Below are 19,014 nucleotides of genomic sequence, written 5' to 3' on the forward strand. Positions count from 1 at the left end.
TGCAAATGGCAAACTGGTTTAAGAAAATATTGCGGACAGAAAGAGTGTGGAACAATATGTAATTGCTCAGTACTATCATAAAAAATACTGTAGGTGCTTTATAAACTTACCTTAATACTCCAGCTAGGAACTAAGCATATTGAAGCTCTAGTCTAAATAATTATATAAGTACATACGTTTCTAACTAGATCGAGCGCAGATACGAAGAATCAACTGGGTAACCGCTGCAAGTACTACGCATTGTAATATTCGGAATCATACATACTATTGCATTGACGACGGCCATGCACGTTGACATTGTTTAAGGAGTTTTATAAAATAAATATCTTCATGACGTAGTCACAACCCTTCTCCATAATTACAGTCCTCAGAATTACTACAATTATTTATACAGGAAGTATTCGAAAAGCACCGGTCTCGTTCCATAAACTTACACCTTCGACATTGCTCATTCTCGCATTTCAACTTTTTGTCCCTCTCTTCTAATATATCCTCTTCTAAGTCCTCAATAGACGGAATTTTCCTAAAATAAAAATTATTACATGCTTGTACTATGTATGAGAAATATAGGTTCTTCTTACCTTTGTCCATCCCTTTTCCCACTTCCGCTCTCAACAGCTAACTCAAAATTTGCTCCTAAGCTATCAAGAAGACATAACAAGTCTTTTTCAATCTTTGAAGATCCTTGCTCTCCCATGAACTCTCTAGTATGGGCTTCTCCTAGTCCAAGGGTTGACATCAAGAAACGTATCCACTTAATCATTCCATCTTGCTGAAGAAGAAGACGCTGTTCTGATGTAGACTGTACTACTTCCTGATTCCAGACGTTGTCTGTTGCTAGCCAATCGTCACGGGTCCTTGGAAGCGCGAAGTTTATCCGTTCCAGTAACAGGTCGCTATCGTTTGTAAGAGAAAGTCTAGCAAGAGCTTGAATATCAGGGTCGCCATCTGTTAGCGGATAGCTTCTAAGCAGATTAATGAGTACATCCGAGTTTGCCGGCAGGTATTCTTTTGGAAAGATGGTGCATTGAAGCGTTTCTAAACAATCAGCATCTTTCCAGCCACCCGTTTCTGAAATCTTTTTGATCGAGCAAACGTATTCGAGAAGTCTTTTGGCTATGGTGTGCACAGGGGGTAGTGAATTTTGTGCTGGATTGATCAAACGAAGGAGATAATCACATCGTCTTTGAATAGCCGTTGTGTACTGCAGAGCGGGAGAGGTGAATCGTTGGACCTGAGTCCGGTCGGTTTGTCCAGATTCAAAGCTTTTTGAGGTATTGCTTCTAGATCTGTCTAGTGACTTGTGAGCTTATACACACACTCTGACTTGAGATTGTTACTAACCGAAGAGTTGGCACGCCTCTCCAATTTCAGACGGTCGACCTGAAAGACTTAGTATTTTATAAATTCTGGTTAGGTTAAACTGACCTGCAGTATTGGTGGATGATATTTGTCCAAATTGACTTCTAACCCCCAAGGCAGAGGAAGGAAAATTTGGGAGTTTTGTTTTTGTGTCGTGCTCGACCCTTGAAAGCTCATTCTTCGCCGAGTTTCTTAAAGCGATGCAATCAACCCCGTATTCTGAAAAGAAGAAAAAAATGGTTGATGTGAGCTTTGATTCCATTCAATTATGCCTGCTCGTTGAGCTTGCAGACTCACAATGTGGATAGTTAAATGACTCACCATCTCTACCCAAATCCACATAACCTGCTCCATCCAGAAAGCAAAGAATATCCTCATCATGTTCCCCCTCAAGCACCGACTGGCAACTACTAACTATTGTGCGATTCCCAATCTTATCGAGTTCTTGCTCGTCGGTGTGTTCTTCTCTTAACACAAACCTAAAAGCGGAACTTTTTGAGCATGATTCCGCAAGCACATTCCGTTCTTTGAGGTTCGCTTGAACGCATTACTTTCTTATTAGTTGGCTTACTTGGCCCTAACCCCACCCCCGAATTTCAAAACATTTACCTTGCATCAACACTCGTTTTACTAGACCCGAGTACCGGTTGTTCGCTAATACGGCTTGAGGAGACTTCTTCTACCACCATATATATCATGTCAGGAACTTATAAGTCATTGAATCATCAAGGATTGAAGTTCATATACCAAGATTGACTTGTCGAAGCCTTCTCCAAAGGTCCGCCCGATTCGATACTTGTCTTGCACATTTACATTTCCGTCCTCCTGTTCATTGAAGCTCTGGTGTTGGTGCAGTAATGGTAAGGGAGTTTGAAGTAGGCTTACATTGGCACTGCTATTACATTTCTCGCAGAAAGCTTCGACGGAGAATTTACTGTCGTGAGTTCCAGTGGTGATATTTTTCTTACATTTGAAACAGGTAGTGTTTATGGTGGTAGATGTTTTCTGTGGCCTTTTCCCCATCGCGTTTGAAAGCAAGCTTTTCTCAGAACTTGATGATTCGGTACTGGTGAATGATTTGTCTGAACTATTGGTTTCTGGCGGACTTATAATGCACCCAGGTTTAAGCCTTGAGGATTAGTACGATCCGATCAAACCTCTGATGTTTAGGGGCTTACATTTCGCTTGAAGACAAAAGAGATTTATCTGGAGAGTCTTGGGCCCTAGAATCAAGCATCCCTTCTTCGCCCCTCCTATATGTCCTCAGTGCATCAAGATACCGCATAATCATGAGGATCCGATTATTCTGTACGGTAACAGCGGCGTCTGTAGATGAAGTTTGGGCCGGATCAGGCAAGGACTCCCTCCAATCCTCAACATCCGGACCATCAAGCTCAGACGAAGAAATATATGAGTCTGAATCGGAGTCGCAGTATGAGAGTTCATAATCTAACAGCTGCCAGGGTTCCTCTGATATTTCCTCAGTAGAAGTCTCGTCGTCTCCGTCTCCGTCTCCGTATTCTATAAGCTGCCAATCCGCGTCGGACCATTCACCTGCGAGATTTCGGTTTGCACAGTGTACAGGGCTTGCATTCTGTGCTGAAGTTTTGCTTTCACCGCCTGTGCTCTTTCCCGCCCGAGGTTTGCTCTCAGCATGGGAGGTAACATGCCCGTATCCGTTTGGCCCCCTTCCATTTGGCCCGCCTCCGCCATTTGGGTCGTCAGTTCTGCGAGTTTCCGATTGACCATCGTTACAGGTCCCACTCGACTTTGTATTCCTTCTTCGCCGTCTTTTCGAGCCCATTCGAGTAGGGAGCTGATCATGAAGATCAATTTCACTTATAGGTATATCTAATGGATTTATCGCTTCGTGTGGGGGTGAGGGTGGGTATGTTACAATCAAATCATTGCATATACTGATCACTTCCGCGTACCTCCTCTCATTTTCTCCCTGTGTTGCCTCCTTGTTTTCACTGGCATGTAGAAGGGTTTTCGTTATATTCAGGATTTTTTGAAAACCCTGAGCCAGAACCGAATTCGAAACTCGAGTACCGATACCCAAACATCCACCATTACCACCACCACCACCACCAATTTGTTGAAACCCCATCCGAGCTACATGGGCAGCAATAACTTTCTCTAAATCGACTTGCGATATCTCGTCGACACGCTTTGCGGTAACGATGTTTTTTGTTCCAATAGTCATGGGGGTAATGAGGTCGATCCAGCCCTTGCTATACTTGTGTACTTCGGAACTAAGTGGTTGCGAGATACTATCATTGTAGATGTTTGTGTTGGGAGATATAGCAAAGTAGTCCCATTCACTACGTTTATGACGGATACAGATCTCTTTGTAGGTCTCATTCTCGGTCACCCTCTTTTCTAGTGAGGTCAAGGGCCTGCGAATTATTGTTAATTAGGTACAATAATAGATCTAGATATCACCATAGGACGAAACAACGTACAGTGCTATAATTTGATTATTTATCTTCTTGATAGCAAGATATGGACGCGGATTTGCCTCTTTGTCGTGTGGTAGGGTGGTCCTGGCTACGAAAATCATACGAGGATGAATCCCGGAAGTCCTGGTAATATTTCTACTGCTCTCAGAATTGGTAGCCATCGGATTCGGAATTTGGTAGTATAGTGGCTAGATTTAAGAACGATCTAAAGATGAGAGTTCTAATTAAAGTGATAAACTAGAAAGTGATAAACTAGAAAGTGCTAATATGATGGTTTGAGGGGGCGAAAAAGGCCCTATATATAAACCTACGGTACGCTACTCTATATATCACTACTCTATACATGTAAATATATATAACTCAGCTATCGAGTTTTACGTACAATGTGCGAAGTCACGTACAACCTTTGTGATTTGGGTTAGTGATCGATCATACTTACATGTACCTACTATCCGCGATAGGAAATTCAGATGTTTACAGCCACTAGGTATATAGTCTTAGTGTCTCACACGTATCGAACATGCCGATGCATACATGTAGGTTATGGATCCGATGCTCACTGCTAGCTAGATCAGCACTTTCTATGTATTATCAGAATTAGCAGGGACTAGATGCATGTGTACTACCAAACACATTGAGCTACTGCCATGGAGTTTTAGGGCTTTCAAGTCCAGGTTACGCAAGCTGCACCCTGTACCACCTTGTCATACATACACATAGACAGTAATGTTTCTACCAACCCATACTCAACTTAATGTACATAATTTCTGTTTCACTATGAGTCTGCTTATGGTCGAGATCAAATATGAATGTGCGCACACTACTAGATCATGCAATCCCGAGTTACATGGAGCTGAACGAGCGTTCTTCGCACTGGGTCAAGGTATGTATGACATGCACCTACATCTTAATAAGGAGTTTTGCACTTAATTTAGCGAGGGTCGACACTGGTTACAGGTCTTATCTACCATCTATATCTCAACAAAGATCCTACACTCCGAAACCCTCTGCTTCACAATTAATGAATTAAACAAAAAACAAAAACCCTCTGCTTCACAGCAAATCACTCGCCAGACTCTGCCAGTGGCAATATCACTTTAGTACGGTCAAGGGGCACAGAAAATCTTGTAAGAGAAACAATACAAAAAGCCCCCGAGCTCTTCTTCCCTTCAGGCCAATTGCTGGTCATGGAGAACAATTCCAATTTGGCCACACACACACACACACACACACACACACACACCCCGCAATCTGCATGCTGATGTACTTACTCGGCCGCGTGGCTAGCCTACCTCAAACACACTCCACAACCCCCCGCTCCACATACGCCACCCTCATCTAAATATCCCACCAACTAAAAGATTATCCCCCCACCGTTACGAACTGTCGGGCTGCACTTCGCACTTGGCCCCCATGTACTAGAACTTCTGATAGACAGCATTGGGCAGCCTTATTTATCCGTGACAGAAGTATGGGTTTTAGTTATCGGCCAGATCAGCGGAATATTCAAGTAGGTTATGCGTGAGTGGTAGAGTCCGAGTCTGGTGGGGGTTATGTCTGACAGGCCGTTATTAAATGTGGGAAGTTGGCTTAAGTTGGAGGTTCGAATTCATGACAAATCGGATTCGGGCTACGAGGCCAATCGAAACGAGTGGGATGGTAAACCTCTGAGGTGTTTGCCTTGTATCCCGCGAGTGATGGGGGTCTGTCAAGATGTTTGTGTTGCTAGGATGACTTGAGGTGCCTGGATAAAGACAAAGGTTTTGCAACACAACATGTTGATGATTAGTTGACTACATTTGCCGAGGCGTATAACCTTATTGATAGCTCAGTGTGATGGCTATCGTTCCTATGCCTCAATATTGTTCTTCGACTCTCCTCTATCATAGCTTCTGTCTGCCTCGGGTCCTTGAAGGGGCTCCTTAAGAATCAAGGATTGACATGCCCCCCATCACCGATTCCCATATGCCTGGTCAGGATTGATTTATCCGGTTGTGCGCTTTGCAAGCTAATGCAGGTACGGTGCGCAAAAAAAGGACTCTATAACCATTTTGAGAAATATAATTTCAATATATAGGAGCGGTGAACATTGCCTTGGGGTAAGCCTGACCCACGAGAGAGTAAAAAAAAAAAATGTGGGGGAGTTATTGTATGCACCACAGGTTTTGGGGGAGGAGGACCATGGATCGATCGGGTGGTCGACGCTGCTTGATGATGGGTATGGCTCCGTCGGCGGGTAGGGCGAACTAATACCCCAGACGGGTGGGAGAACTCTTTCGCCGCTGCTCGCGCAACTCCTCTGGCATGACCGCACATATTCATCAGTGGTGTTTTGTGGTCCATGTTATCAAGGGTGGTACCCCGCAATTCATAACTGACTAATACCTACCGCCATGTAATCATAGTCTGACTTGTAATTAATGCTTAGCGAATAGGAATGCTTCATGGACGGGTCGGAGAAGGCTGTTGTTTGGGTGCTCCAAAAGAATCCAATATAATAACTAGTTAAGAATGGATTGGAAGAGGCTATTCCAGTATAATTTAGACTCTTTTGCACCATTTACGTCTAGGAAGTACTAGTACATCTTCGGGAAGCACGAATAGTAAGAATTCTGCCAAGACTGCGAATTTGTACCATAATATATATTCTTGGCAAGCTAGTTGCTGTGGTTCTTCCCATGATTTCAAACTGTGTAACATCTAACTCTAAGTACGAATAGAATTTATCAGTATATAAATTCTCAAGTACATGTAGTCAAAAGGTCAATTGAACTGAAGTTGCTGACCAATTCTCGTAGTTCCTAGTTCTGAACTTGTCTGATAAGACCCTGTAAGAGAGCCAAGGCCGTTTCCAACCGCTCCTGCACTTTCACTTTCAAGAGCCTGTTGTAGGCTACATAGTTGACATGTACCTACACACGTACCTACATGTACTCGTCTACCAGCATAAGAACCAGAAAATGCGAGTGACAAAGTCAAGGATTATTTGTACGGCAGAATTCTTATGCTGGTAGACGAGTACATGTACAGTGGCACCTCGCTATGTCGTATCTCGATATCCCGGGTCTCTCGCTGTCTCGTACGAATTGGCCTGCTACTTGTTTTCCACACCAAAACCTATTTGCTATCTCGTATTTTGGCACTTTTCGGATCGTATGGAAAATTGAGAACAGAAACCCCCTGTCTCCATACAAATAATATTTGCTATCTCGGATTTTTAGGTCTTGGCAGTAGTTATAGCGGGGGTTGAGGGAGCAGCTATTCTAATAGAGGAGTGAGCTTAAGAATGATTCACTGCTCTGTACATAGGCTCAGAGTAGGCTCAGAGGATCGCTCCATCTCTTATCTATAGGAGTTAAACCTCTCAATAACCTTTATATGAATTTCAGGATATTTTAACAACTGATATCTGTATCTATCTCTAATTAGGTACCTGTTCGAATTTGGAATTCCATTCAAAAATGATTTTTTGATTCCATACCCCTGTCAGCTTGGGAATTATTATTCGCTGTCTCGTATATTTGCTATCTCGTACGGACTGAGCTCCTCAAACGCGCTAACGACATAGCGAGGTGCGACTGTAGTTACAACGAGACTCTAGCTAGCTATCCCTTGAATCGTCAGGCCGAATTGTGATTAGCGGAACCTAACGTAAAGTGGAAATCGTGATGTGTTAAACGCAAGATTTATATGTATGCTTGCGTTTCAACGTACAATTCATCACACATGACCTCTGTGATGGTTTCTGTCATTGCTGCTCCTACAGGTGTGCCTTATATCACGATTTCCACTTTGCGTTAGGTTCCGCTAATTACAATTCGGCCTGACGGTTCAAGGGATAATTAGGAGAAGAGGCATCCCCTCTTCTCAAACCAATCAAGGCATTATCTTCGCTATGACCCTTGGATGTACTCGGGTACAAGGGTTAGAACCAGAACATGCCATGAGGTTATTTGTATGGCAGAGCGGCGCCACTCCATACAAATAATCCCAGTCTCTTCACTTGCATGTTCTGGTTCTTATTGCTACACCCGAGTATGAGACAGGGGAAAATCTCTCTCATGCATTAGCGTGGCTTATCCAGGAAATGATTGACTGAAGTAAGGCAGCGAACTGCGAACTTTATGGCACCATTAAGTATTTCTAAGACCGACAAAGGCAGCAAGCTGCTTACCCGGAAGTTTCCTCAACCCAAATTCAAGGTCACATGACATTCATGCATGAGAGAGATTTTCCCACTGTCTCATACATTTAAGGGATATAGAAACCTACACCTGTAGTTAAGCACCATGTGGTAGAAGAAACAGCCATAAGCAAGGCGGAGTCCGGCGACAGAGCAGGTTGTATACTACTAATTTCATGACGTTTCCGAACATGACTGATATTGCATACCATACAAAAAAGCGCCAAATCCACCTTTTTGTATGTCATGCAATATTGGCCGTGCCCGGAAACGCCACGAAAGAGGAGTACTTACTTCACCTTCCTATACCTCCATGCCCAGAGAATCGGTACCTATATTTAGAAGGTACTTAACGATACATGTTGTGGGCGAGCGAATGAGCTGCCTGTGCAGCGATCTCTTGGCAGGAAATCAGTTACGGAGTAGACCACTTCTTCAGGAAGGTAAAGCTAGCAATGTATTGGTTATCACAGCATGAGCTCGGGAACTCCCTGATAGGCATTGGGCAAAGGGAAATAAAAGGCAATCGTGTCCTGCTCTCCTGTAAAAATATACACACTGTCTGGTTGAGTGAAGAGTGATTGAGTCTTGATTGATCTGTGAGCGTGCGTATTAATTAAAAATAGTGAGATGAAGGTCAGTAAGCCCAATTGCCTCTCATAATAGCCCTTTATCTATCGCCGTAGATTACCGCCGTGGAAAACCCCTTAAACTAACCACAAACTGGTTTAGTACCTTAATACGTTCTCGTCACTCAGAGGGGCACTAGTACTCGGCCTCACGATCTCTGCAGCAGCAGTACCAGCACCTGGTAAAAAAGGAAAACTCGTAACGTTCGCCGACATCTTCTCTGGAAACTACTCAGCCTCCAGCACTTTTATACAATGGGTCGCCGGCTCCAGCGATGGCACATACGTGGTCCCAGATCCCGAAACTGGCTCTCTAGTGTTTGCCAACATTGTTACTGGCACCAATGAGACCTTTTTGGATTTTGCAGATATAGAAGAGGCGGCTTCTACCTTTTTCGACTACTACATTCAGCCGTCGGGGGATAATGTGCTGTTTTCGGCAAACTATACGAAGCAGTACAGATATTCGTTCTTTGCGGACTACTATATATTCAATAGGGCTAGTAAGAGCTTGGAACCGCTTGTAGACGATCAGGCTGGAGATATTCAGTATGCAGGTTGGAATACTAGAGGAGATAGCATTGCCTATGTGAGGGGAAACAATTTGTTCATGTGGGTTAATGGAACTGTCACGCAGATTACAGATGATGGCGGGGTGGACGTCTTCAATGGCGTTCCAGATTGGGTATACGAGGAAGGCAAGTTTCTTTACCATTTCTTTGCCTAATCCAATCTTACTAATGCTGAGTAGAGGTTTACGGCGATACAAAGGCCCACTGGTTCTCACCAGATGGTGAATATCTTGCATTCCTCCGCTTCAATGAAACAGGCGTACCAACCTACACCATACCATATTACATGGATTCTCAATCAACAGCCCCTCCATACCCCAGAGAACTTGAACTTCGGTATCCAAAGTAGGGGCAACAAATCCCACTGTCACATTTCACTTGCTCAATCTTTCGGACCTTACAGCTGGTCCCCAGGAGATCGAGTTTGATTCTTTTTCCCCGGAAGATCTGCTGATCACGGAGGTTGCTTGGGTCGCCGAAGAACATGAAGCTGTTATCTTCCGCACAATGAACAGAGTTCAAAATCTTGAGAAATTGATCGTTGTAGATGTTAAGAGTGCGAGCTCGAGTGTAGTCAGGGAGAGAGACGGGACGGATGGGTGGATTGATAACAATCTTGCAATTCGATGTGAGCCCCTTTGTCTGCCTGTATTTTACTTGTTGCCAATGAAGCTGACTCGTGTAATAGACATCCCCGGTCTTTCAACTCCCTCGTATATTGATATCTCAGATCATACTGGATACGCCCATCTCTATCTCTATCCCGTCGCCGGCGGCTCTCCAATTGCCCTGACATCTGGAGAATATGAAGTGGTCTCGATTGTCAAGGTCGATGTCTCTCGAAATGTCGTTTACTATCTCTCAACCGAGCGTGACTCCACAGAGCGCCACCTATACTCTGTCGGTTTAGATGGAAAGGGGAAAAAGGCACTTGTAGACACTAACAAAGATGGGTACTGGGGGGCTTCGTTCTCTGACGGAGGTGCCTACTACATTCTCTCATACAGAGGCCCTGATTTGCCCCATCAGGAGTTGTATTCGGTCAACAACACCAATGTAGCAATCAAGTCCATGACCGACAACGCGGCGCTTAAAACAAAGCTAGCTGAATTCGATCTCCCCGCCGTATCTTGGAGCACTCTTAAACATCCCGACGGGTACGAGCTAAATGTAGTCGAGTATCTTCCCCCTAACTTTGACCCAAAGAAGAAGTATCCGGTCCTCTTTCGCATATACGGAGGACCCGGTGCTCAAGAAACCGGCAAGACCTTCCGTCGAACTGTAGGTTGGAATTCGTACGTCGCTAGCGACCCAGAGTTGGAGTATATAGTCCTCTCTGTCGACAACCGCGGGACTGGTTTTAAAGGAAGAGCATTCAGGGCCCTTGTGAGCAGGCAGCTCGGAAAGCTAGAGGCACAGGATCAGGTTTGGGCGGCGCAACAGTGGGCCAAAAAGAGTTATGTTGATGAGAAAAAGATTGCGATATGGGGTTGGAGCTTTGGAGGGTATTTGACGAGCAAGGTATTGGAGCTTGATAGCGGGGTCTTTTCCCTCGGTCTAGTACGTTTTGGGACCTTCTCGCCCCATAGATGTATAGCTGCTGACACGGCCACAGATCACCGCCCCTGTATCAGACTGGCGTTTCTATGATTCGATATATACAGAACGCTACATGGGCACCCTCGAAGACAACCGAGACGGCTACGCACAGTCCGCTGTCGCCCTACCCGAAGGCTTCAAGAACGTTGCGGGCGGATTTCTAGTCCAGCATGGTACCGGCGATGATAATGTCCATTTCCAGAACAGTGCCGCCCTTGTGGATACCCTGATGGTTGCCGGTGTCTCTCCGGAGAAGATGAGGGTACAGTGGTTCACGGATAGCGACCACAACATCAACTTCCATGGGGGGACACTATTCCTGTACAAGCAGCTCGCGAAGTCTCTTTATGAAGAGAAAGAGAGAAAAGAGACTACGAAACATCAATGGAGCCGTAGAGGGGAGTAGAAGAGAGGGACATGAATTAGGTGTATCTTTAGAGTAGTCATGCAGGAGAAACGAATGGAGGAATGCGTAATACTGTATAGCACGCAGACATATCTTTCACGAGTGACCGCCTGTGATAGATTACCAATCATCAGGCAACACTCTGCCATGAAACCGAGTGATATTCTGTGAAGGCTAAACGCCCGTTGTCAACTGTCGATCCCAATGATACCAATTGTCCCATGATCAAGTATCTGCTGGAACAGTGTCCCCGACGGGAAAAGCTGACTCATCGGTCTATCTTTCCGCTTCTTTCATTCGGGAAATTGAATATTACCTTCCAAAAATTCAAAATTTCTTTTTTCATTTCTTCCAGTCATATTATACAGTGTAAAATTTCTTTGTATTTCCGGGAATTTTCACAAAAGGCTGGATATATTTCGGTTTCTAGAACTCTCTCTATAGTTCTGCTGAAATAATTTCACAGCTATAAAAAGAGAGCAAAGGAAGGAAATACATATAATAATAATAAAAAGTCGTCTTGACACGTCCCTTACACGCACCCACCTTGACAGTATTCAGGACACGGCATGTACGGAGAGCCATCTACACCGTCTCTCCTCCATGCACCGCCAGTCCACATCGTAATCCATTCACTCCTCAGTGTTCATGGCCAAACACTCCCCCCCAAATCACCGCGGCCGCCCCGATTCCGATCCCAACCACACAGCTCGACCCATATCCATCTGTATCCTATCAAGCACAGCATTCCAAAGCGCGGGCCAATAAACACCAGGCCGCACCGATTATATTTTTTCTGTGCGCATTCCTTAATCTCCTTGGACCCTGCAGCAGCACCGTACTGGCAGTCGGAGCTTTAAAACGCCAGCTCACTCAAATACATTAGTTACATACGTAGCGGTCAGTACCTGCGTCGACAGACAGAACAGAAGACATTTATTATTGAGGCTGGCCTGATAGCTACCCTAAGTAGCGGGTTAAGCTTAAATAGATGTTGGTTGCCGGTGGTAGACCGGTATTTGCAGACTTCCGGCAGTGCTCTTCTTTTGGTTCTCGTATTCGGGCTTTGAACTTTGGACTCTGGACTCCGGTACTACCTTTTGGTCTTTGGAACGCACGGTCTCTGGATCTGTGGAGATAAGGTGATTATGAGGATATTTATATGCTCTCTTTCGCTCTAGTTTGGTTGGCTGATTCTGGGTGTTTCATATAGACTGCTTTATATATACTATACCGCTAGCTGGCTGGCTAGCCTGCTTGCTTGCTATTACAATATCAGAGAGGAAGGAGAATCCCTGCCCTCCATTTACCCGTTATTGGGGGAAAAAATGAAAGAAAAGTAATAGCAAATATATCACCTCCCTCTCACAGAAAAGCGCCCCACGGTACGTTAACCCAACTTCCCCTCATTACTTATTAAGCTAGTCTTCCGAGGAGCTAAACTTGAGTGTTGGTGATCTAGATATGCATCCAGCACAGTGACAGTTTAGATAACAGAGTGTATGATGGGTGTAGTTACGTGATAGCCATTATCGTCATAATCTTCCTTTCGATCGCATGTCTGGCGGCTTTTGCGACCTACAAGCTGCGCACGGTCCTGATGATGGCGATGCGCTCGCCAGATGAGGAGAAGGATAGTAGAGTTATGACGTTTTGAGAAATGGAGACGTGGGATGGGTACCGGGGGGAAGCAGATCCGATCCAGGCAGGTACGGGACCGCAGCTCAGATGATGGTGGTTTTCGTTTCCTTTGTATATTTGGTTTAGTTTCTTTGGGGCGTTCGGGACGGTCTTTTATGATGCAATATCGGTCGATTTATAGATATAACAGCCCCACCAGCATACTAGCTATCTCGTTTGTATTTCTATGGGCCGTATTAACATGTAACTTTCTTTTCTTTCCTAATACTGAATACTGGTCATATAATTTCGAAACCGCTATTACTGAGGACTATCCAGCTGCGGAACCCTTTCCGCCGGGTCTTTGCACCACGGACCGCCATCCCGGCCATCCGGCAAAACCGGGGACGTTCCTGATGGAAGCTTCTGTGCTGAGCCGGGTTCTTTATCCGTTGTACCTTATTGCATGGCGGGGTAGGTACTTAGGGAAAATGCTGAAACCAAAAGGATCCATGACCTTCAAACATGTCATTTTTATTAATTACGGATTTTGCGGGGGGAAACGTCTTGTACCTGCGGTGGTTTAGCTATAAAGGAGCGCGATGCTCCTCTCTACAGAGGATCAATTGTGATATTGCTGATCTGATCTTAAGCTTATATATCCATAGGAGGATCATTGGCTCTCTCTAACTTCTTACCTGTATATACTTACCTACAGTTCATTACACCCTCCACATCAGGCCGTCAACTATCGCCACAATGCGCTTCTTATCCCTCACCCTCCTCCTCATCACCTTCGCTGTCTATGTCGCCGCTCTCCCCTCATCCCGCAAAGGCCAAGCGCCCTTCCGTCAAGCCAGCCGTACGCCCCCTTCCTCCACTCCCGTATCACTTCTTACTAACACCACATAGGCGGCGTCGGGTACCTCGTAGCGCGAGACTCGGAGCAAGCAACGCGCGGAATGTTAGGCTCGTGGGGCGAAAGGTTCTACCAGAAGCCCGTCGCGAACGAGTCAAAGTTGGAGGCGCGCCGGGCAAAGGTGGATGCGCTGCTGCTGTGCCAGCAAGATTGCACGCGCATCTGGAACCCGACACATCCGAGCCAGTTTTGGAGCGATTGCAATGAGTGTTGTAGGAAGATGTGAGTATTCCAGTTCTGGTTGTTGTTGTTGGTGGGGTGTTTGCTGACAGAGGTTGTGGTTGTGGTAGTGGGGATGCAGTTGCGTATTGTTGAAGTGGTTGCGGCAGATGCGGGGTGACTGGTTGGGGAGGTTTTGTGGTATTTTTTTTTTTTTTCGCTTTGCAGTACGTTTGGGAGGCGGCGTTTTTGACTTAGGGCATGGAATGGAAAATATCTACTTTTTTCAAAATCAAAAGCTTTATTTTTATTCTTTTTACACCCAGATCACCTACTATCGAATTGATAGACCGGCATATCTTGATTTCTACCACTTAATGTGGAGGGTATCCTAATAAACGAGTGTGGCGGCGGCTATCCTTTTTTACCGTGAAACAGCCAATACCTTGCCTTGCCTGTTACTCTCTCCAAGTAGTTCTATCAACCTGATGACATCGGCAGCCTCCTGTGGCTTCACAACGAGCTGTTTCTCACCATTGATGGCAGATACAAGGTTTGAGTAGAACTTGCCGTAGTTGCCCTTCTGCGAGGGCGTCTTTGTGGCAGTGCCATCAGGTGTTATGAATGTACCTGAGTAAAAAGTTAGCTCTTTGGTCTGGAAGGAAGAGGTTCTACAGCGGGAGTCAAACCATGAATAGATTCGTCCTCGACTCCGAATTCCGCCGCTGTGGGCAGCAGCCCTCCCTTGAGTTGGTCTTCCTGCGGGTCGAGGTGATACTAATCCACATTTAGCATACCTCATCAAACAAAGATCTGACACGAAAAGAAGCGGCTCACCTTAACCCATCCACCCTCCGATCCTCTGACAATAAACCTCACTTGCCTCTCCCTCAACGACTGCGTCCCAGCCTCCAGCCTCACCACGAACCCCCGTTCGCCCTCCTCTCTCCCGTCGTAGTAGAGCGTCGCCTCGAAGAAATCGTCCAAAAACCCGTCCTCTCCCCAGATTGCCTTTGGGTTCACGCTTGCCCCGCGCTCATCACGGATCTGGCCGAATACTCTGGCGGGGAGCCCGAAGAGAGTGAGTGCCTGATCGATGAGATGTGTTCCCAAATCCCATAGTGTCCCGTTGCCATATGATTGTTCCCTCTTCCAGGCGCGGGTGTCGGATGGGTTGACCTCGACGGCCTTGAAGCGGTCGTAGTGGGATTCGATGGAGACTAGTTTTCCGAAGGGCGATGGTGTAGCTGATAGCAGAGCGCGGAGGCTGAGGAAGTCGGAATCGAAACGACGGTCTACAATATAGTCATTAGCATTGAGCCCGTCATACATTGGTGTCAATGACCGGAGGGGTTGTAAATTACTCTGGAACACGGTCAAGGTCTTTCCGACCTTTTCAGCCAACGCAATAAGCTCGTCAGCCTCCTTTGAAGAGGTTGCGAAGGGCTTCTCCACAACGACATTCTTGCCGTTCTCGAGCGCCTCCTTGCAGTACGAGAAGTGGGTGGTGTTGCTGGTGGTTACAACCACCAGGGAAACCTCGCTTGTCTCTGGGGCTGCGTAGAGCTCGGCGGTGGATTTGTAGGCCTTGATGCTGGGGTGGTCCTTTACGGCGGAATTCGTCTCTGTGGGGGAGCGCTGGACAATTGAGTGCAGAGCCAGGCCGGGGGTGGTTGTGATGAAGGGGATGTGAAAGGTCGTGGCGGAAAGGCCATAGCCAAGGATGGCAACGTTGATTGTCATTGTGATTGGTTTGAGCTTTGAGGCGGAATAATAAAATATGCTGTAGCTGAGGCTTTAGGATTAAAAAGGGATGACTTGGGCGGGGGGATTCTCTTGGGAGCGGGGATCGCGGGGGATGTTGAGCTTGGAGGGGCAAGGGTTCACTACATGTAATTATTAAAGCCTGACGGGTGAAAAGGGTTAATAATCCATGACTGACTAAATTCCAAAACCCTTGTCTTTAAGACCATTTTATCCAATAGAGTTCCAGGCCAGATTGAAATAACCGGGACTAACGAAATATGGAAGTGTATATAAAAACATGTAATTAATTCGGAGCTTTCTTAGGCTGAGATAGAGCGTAATGGCCATGTCCTTGCCACAAGGCACAAGTCTTGGGGGTGCTGAAGCTGCACTGTGTTTACTGAGGAGTGGCCGACCTCTGGTTAATATGTACTTCATATTCCTTCAGTAGAAATCATAAATATAAAAGTACCAAACTCTAGGTATGAGTGATGGTTCGTGACGGAGAATATAGAGTGATCGTTCATGACCCAACACCTCATAGATCTTTCACCTGGGGCCAGGCTCGGTAGTACTTTTTCCAAAGTCCTCCGTCAATTTATTCCGGATTGTCCCAAAGCTTAACTTTTAACCGTACATCCCTTTGTGCAGCTGTATTGACACAGAAAACCTTCTCTCTAAAGCTGAATAATATCGGGGAATGAATGAGTTATATCTCTGGGTTTGATAACCTTCTCATGGCTTCTTATTCCATACATACCTCGAATGGAGCTTCCATCAATCATCGATACCCGGGGGTCCGGAAAAGGGTATAAGTTCTGGGCGAAGGGATTCCCATATATGAGAGTGACGGTCGATTCGATATCAACAACGTTAACCGTTGTCGTGGTATCGTTAGGTTATATTTGGCCTCCTGTTGAACAGGAGTAAGAGGAGTAAGAGGCTTCTTCTGTCTCTCGTGGGTTCGTGAACGTGAGGCTGTTCCATCGGTTTCTTCACCTATCCCTTAAGCCGTTAGGCCGAATCGGAATGGCAGCTGTTAACCACATTCAGTAAAGATGATGGATTGAACGCTGGTCTCAGTCATACCGTCACGCCAGCTGCTTATCAAATACATGGCAGATCGTACTAGATATCCCCAATGTTTACTGAATGTGGTTAACAGCTTCCATTTCGATTTGGCCTGACGGCTTAAGGGATAACGTTTTCGACCCAGTACTGTGTCAGACCTAGAAGTGTGTCGCATGGCAACGGCACCAAAACCAGACACAAAGCCCCCAAAAAGAAAGAAGACCCCATAATACCATAATAGAGGATAATCCATCTGAAAACCATCCTAATCCGTGGTTAAAAATCTGGCAGTAAATATCTCAAGAGATGGAGATAGCTTTGGCAACAGAAATCCCCATACAAATTTGTATGGGATTGACACTCTTCTAGGTCTGACACGGTACCCGGTCTAAAACGTTAGCTATCAGCTTGTGGTATTTCTCTGGCTTTCGTCATTGGTCTGCACCTCGTATCTATCAGGCAATTGCCAAGCCCTCTCGAGAGGCCGTACTGCAAGTAACGCATGCGACACAGAATACTCCCGAACTTAGGCTCGTCTTTAACTTTCTACACTGGCACTGGGCAGCTTGCTGCAAGTAACTGGGTGGGTACGAGACTATCCCGAACCGCACCTCTCCCGTCTGCTACTCAGGTAAAAATCTTCGGCACACCTAAGACCTTGGGTGTAAGGGAATTTGATGAGAACATTTTCGCTTTGCCATCTTACGTTTTGTACGGCCTAGGCCCCTCTCGGGGACTCTGCTAATCGGATGTAGGTTACGGTAGCATATTAACAGTGCTTGTTACGACTTTAACATATTGAATCCATACGCCTACATTCAAATTCTTGATCGTATCATCAGCCCTAATATGGTAACGGTATCTTACTGCTCAAAACTGCATATAGCTACATGTAACAAACCTATTATTTAGAGGGGGTAAGCAAAGATATACATGCATCTGGTCACCCCGGTCCAGACCTCAACTCTAATCCGCCCTACGGTCACACTTCTCAGGTTGCCGAAACGCAGTTTAACCCCAACTTTGTTCAAATAATTTAGTAGTTCCGTTCTACAAGGGCTCTCCATGTGAGCGTACGGACATGTATCTACGAGGAGCCGGAAGGGTGATATAATTAATTTCTAGTGGTAGCGCCTCTATATGAGAGCGCTAAATTCACTCTGCATGCTGCTAAAGAATCATGTACTAGGGTGTAGCGAAAAGTGATCAGAATCTGATAAGAAAAATACACGTATTCACCGCAACATTCACTTATCTGATTCTGATCACTTACCCAATTTACATCCAATGTTTCATTCACTAGCCCCTCCACAAAATTCTTTGCAATAACCAATTTGTTATCATAATGATCAATCCTAGCAGCTTTTACTTTGTACTCCTCTGCCTAGAAGATACCGCCATACACATACAATTCTGAGCAGTCACCCTCATCAAAAGCTTTCATTGGCAGTCTTTTCGTGGTTGATCTTCGTCTTTCACCCAAAGCACCCACCCCCGTTGGATACGGGAGTCTTGCTATGAGCGCCAGGATCGCCTGGAAATAAAATTACTGCGGAACGTAAAGAATTGTGTTTTCCCCGATATCTATCTCCGATATACTTGATTCGTATTAGTGCATAAACGTGTTTATATATATGAATAAATCTTATTAGATTCAGAAGAGTCATCACAGAAGAACTACCATGTCATACAAGATACGCAGGCTTTGGTTTGGTTAAATCCCTCACTTTGCTCGTAAGGTTTGAGTCATAACTCCTGACTGCATATTTCTCGAACACTTGTGGATCAACTGGACATGAGCGGATGGTATCTAATTTCAAGGGATGGAAAAAAGGGGGGGAAAGTGGATTGAACAGAATGCCCAGAATATCGGAGACAGAGAGATTGCCTGTAGAATTGTATTTACTTCAGTAAGATTCATGGGGTATGATTCGGTTAGAATATAGAACTATTATCCCAATCACAGGAACATTCGGGGTCTAGCCAGCTTACTGGCACCTATATTGTAACTTTATCTCTTAAGAAATTCAAGAGTCGACCCGACCTTGATGGGCCCAATCCGACCTAGTTGTCTGTCATGATTCATATTTAATGTCATAGGTTGCGTGTATATAGTCATCATAAAGAGATTAGTAACTATAGAGCAAAGATATAATTGTGTATCTACTCCAGTGCCTTAGCTCTTTGTAGTGCACATTATTGTTTCGTGGGTTTTTAATGTTATAAATACTAGGGCACTCTCGGTTGAGTGACTGCGCCACAGTGACTGCTCCACAAACCCAATTG

General features: G+C 45.4%; 5 protein-coding genes across 5 annotated transcripts; 3 read left to right on the forward strand and 2 right to left on the reverse strand.

Annotated features, from left to right (window-relative positions):
- Nucleotides 1-577: 577 nt before the first annotated feature.
- On the reverse strand, nucleotides 578-3,985 carry LAJ45_01771 (uncharacterized protein; the record flags this gene model as incomplete). Its single annotated transcript, XM_046111364.1, has 8 exons — nucleotides 578-1,293; nucleotides 1,345-1,383; nucleotides 1,429-1,581; nucleotides 1,684-1,899; nucleotides 1,972-2,041; nucleotides 2,110-2,467; nucleotides 2,541-3,761; nucleotides 3,828-3,985. The coding sequence occupies 8 exons, from the start codon at nucleotides 3,983-3,985 to the stop codon at nucleotides 578-580; spliced, it is 2,931 nt and encodes a 976-aa protein (XP_045975308.1).
- Nucleotides 3,986-8,637: 4,652 nt separating this feature from the next.
- On the forward strand, nucleotides 8,638-11,213 carry LAJ45_01772 (uncharacterized protein; the record flags this gene model as incomplete). The annotated part of the gene is made up of 6 exons (XM_046111365.1): nucleotides 8,638-8,643; nucleotides 8,740-9,334; nucleotides 9,388-9,467; nucleotides 9,623-9,836; nucleotides 9,897-10,768; nucleotides 10,824-11,213. 6 exons carry the CDS (start codon nucleotides 8,638-8,640, stop codon nucleotides 11,211-11,213), a joined length of 2,157 nt encoding a protein of 718 aa, XP_045975309.1.
- A 569-nt stretch (nucleotides 11,214-11,782) lies between these two features.
- Nucleotides 11,783-12,870, forward strand: LAJ45_01773 (uncharacterized protein; the record flags this gene model as incomplete). The annotated part of the gene is made up of 5 exons (XM_046111366.1): nucleotides 11,783-11,836; nucleotides 12,225-12,355; nucleotides 12,427-12,525; nucleotides 12,585-12,598; nucleotides 12,676-12,695. 5 exons carry the CDS (start codon nucleotides 11,783-11,785, stop codon nucleotides 12,693-12,695), a joined length of 318 nt encoding a protein of 105 aa, XP_045975310.1.
- Nucleotides 12,871-13,592: 722 nt separating this feature from the next.
- LAJ45_01774 (uncharacterized protein) lies at nucleotides 13,593-14,067 on the forward strand (the record flags this gene model as incomplete). Its single annotated transcript, XM_046111367.1, has 3 exons — nucleotides 13,593-13,695; nucleotides 13,746-13,974; nucleotides 14,043-14,067. The coding sequence occupies 3 exons, from the start codon at nucleotides 13,593-13,595 to the stop codon at nucleotides 14,065-14,067; spliced, it is 357 nt and encodes a 118-aa protein (XP_045975311.1).
- A 268-nt stretch (nucleotides 14,068-14,335) lies between these two features.
- LAJ45_01775 (uncharacterized protein) lies at nucleotides 14,336-15,654 on the reverse strand (the record flags this gene model as incomplete). Its single annotated transcript, XM_046111368.1, has 4 exons — nucleotides 14,336-14,541; nucleotides 14,601-14,688; nucleotides 14,749-15,206; nucleotides 15,276-15,654. 4 exons carry the CDS (start codon nucleotides 15,652-15,654, stop codon nucleotides 14,336-14,338), a joined length of 1,131 nt encoding a protein of 376 aa, XP_045975312.1.
- Between the last annotated feature and the right edge of the window lie 3,360 nt (nucleotides 15,655-19,014).

Source organism: Morchella importuna, assembly GCF_003444635.1.
Source record: "Morchella importuna strain M04M26 chromosome Unknown Morimp01GS003, whole genome shotgun sequence".
NCBI lineage: Eukaryota > Fungi > Ascomycota > Pezizomycetes > Pezizales > Morchellaceae > Morchella > Morchella importuna.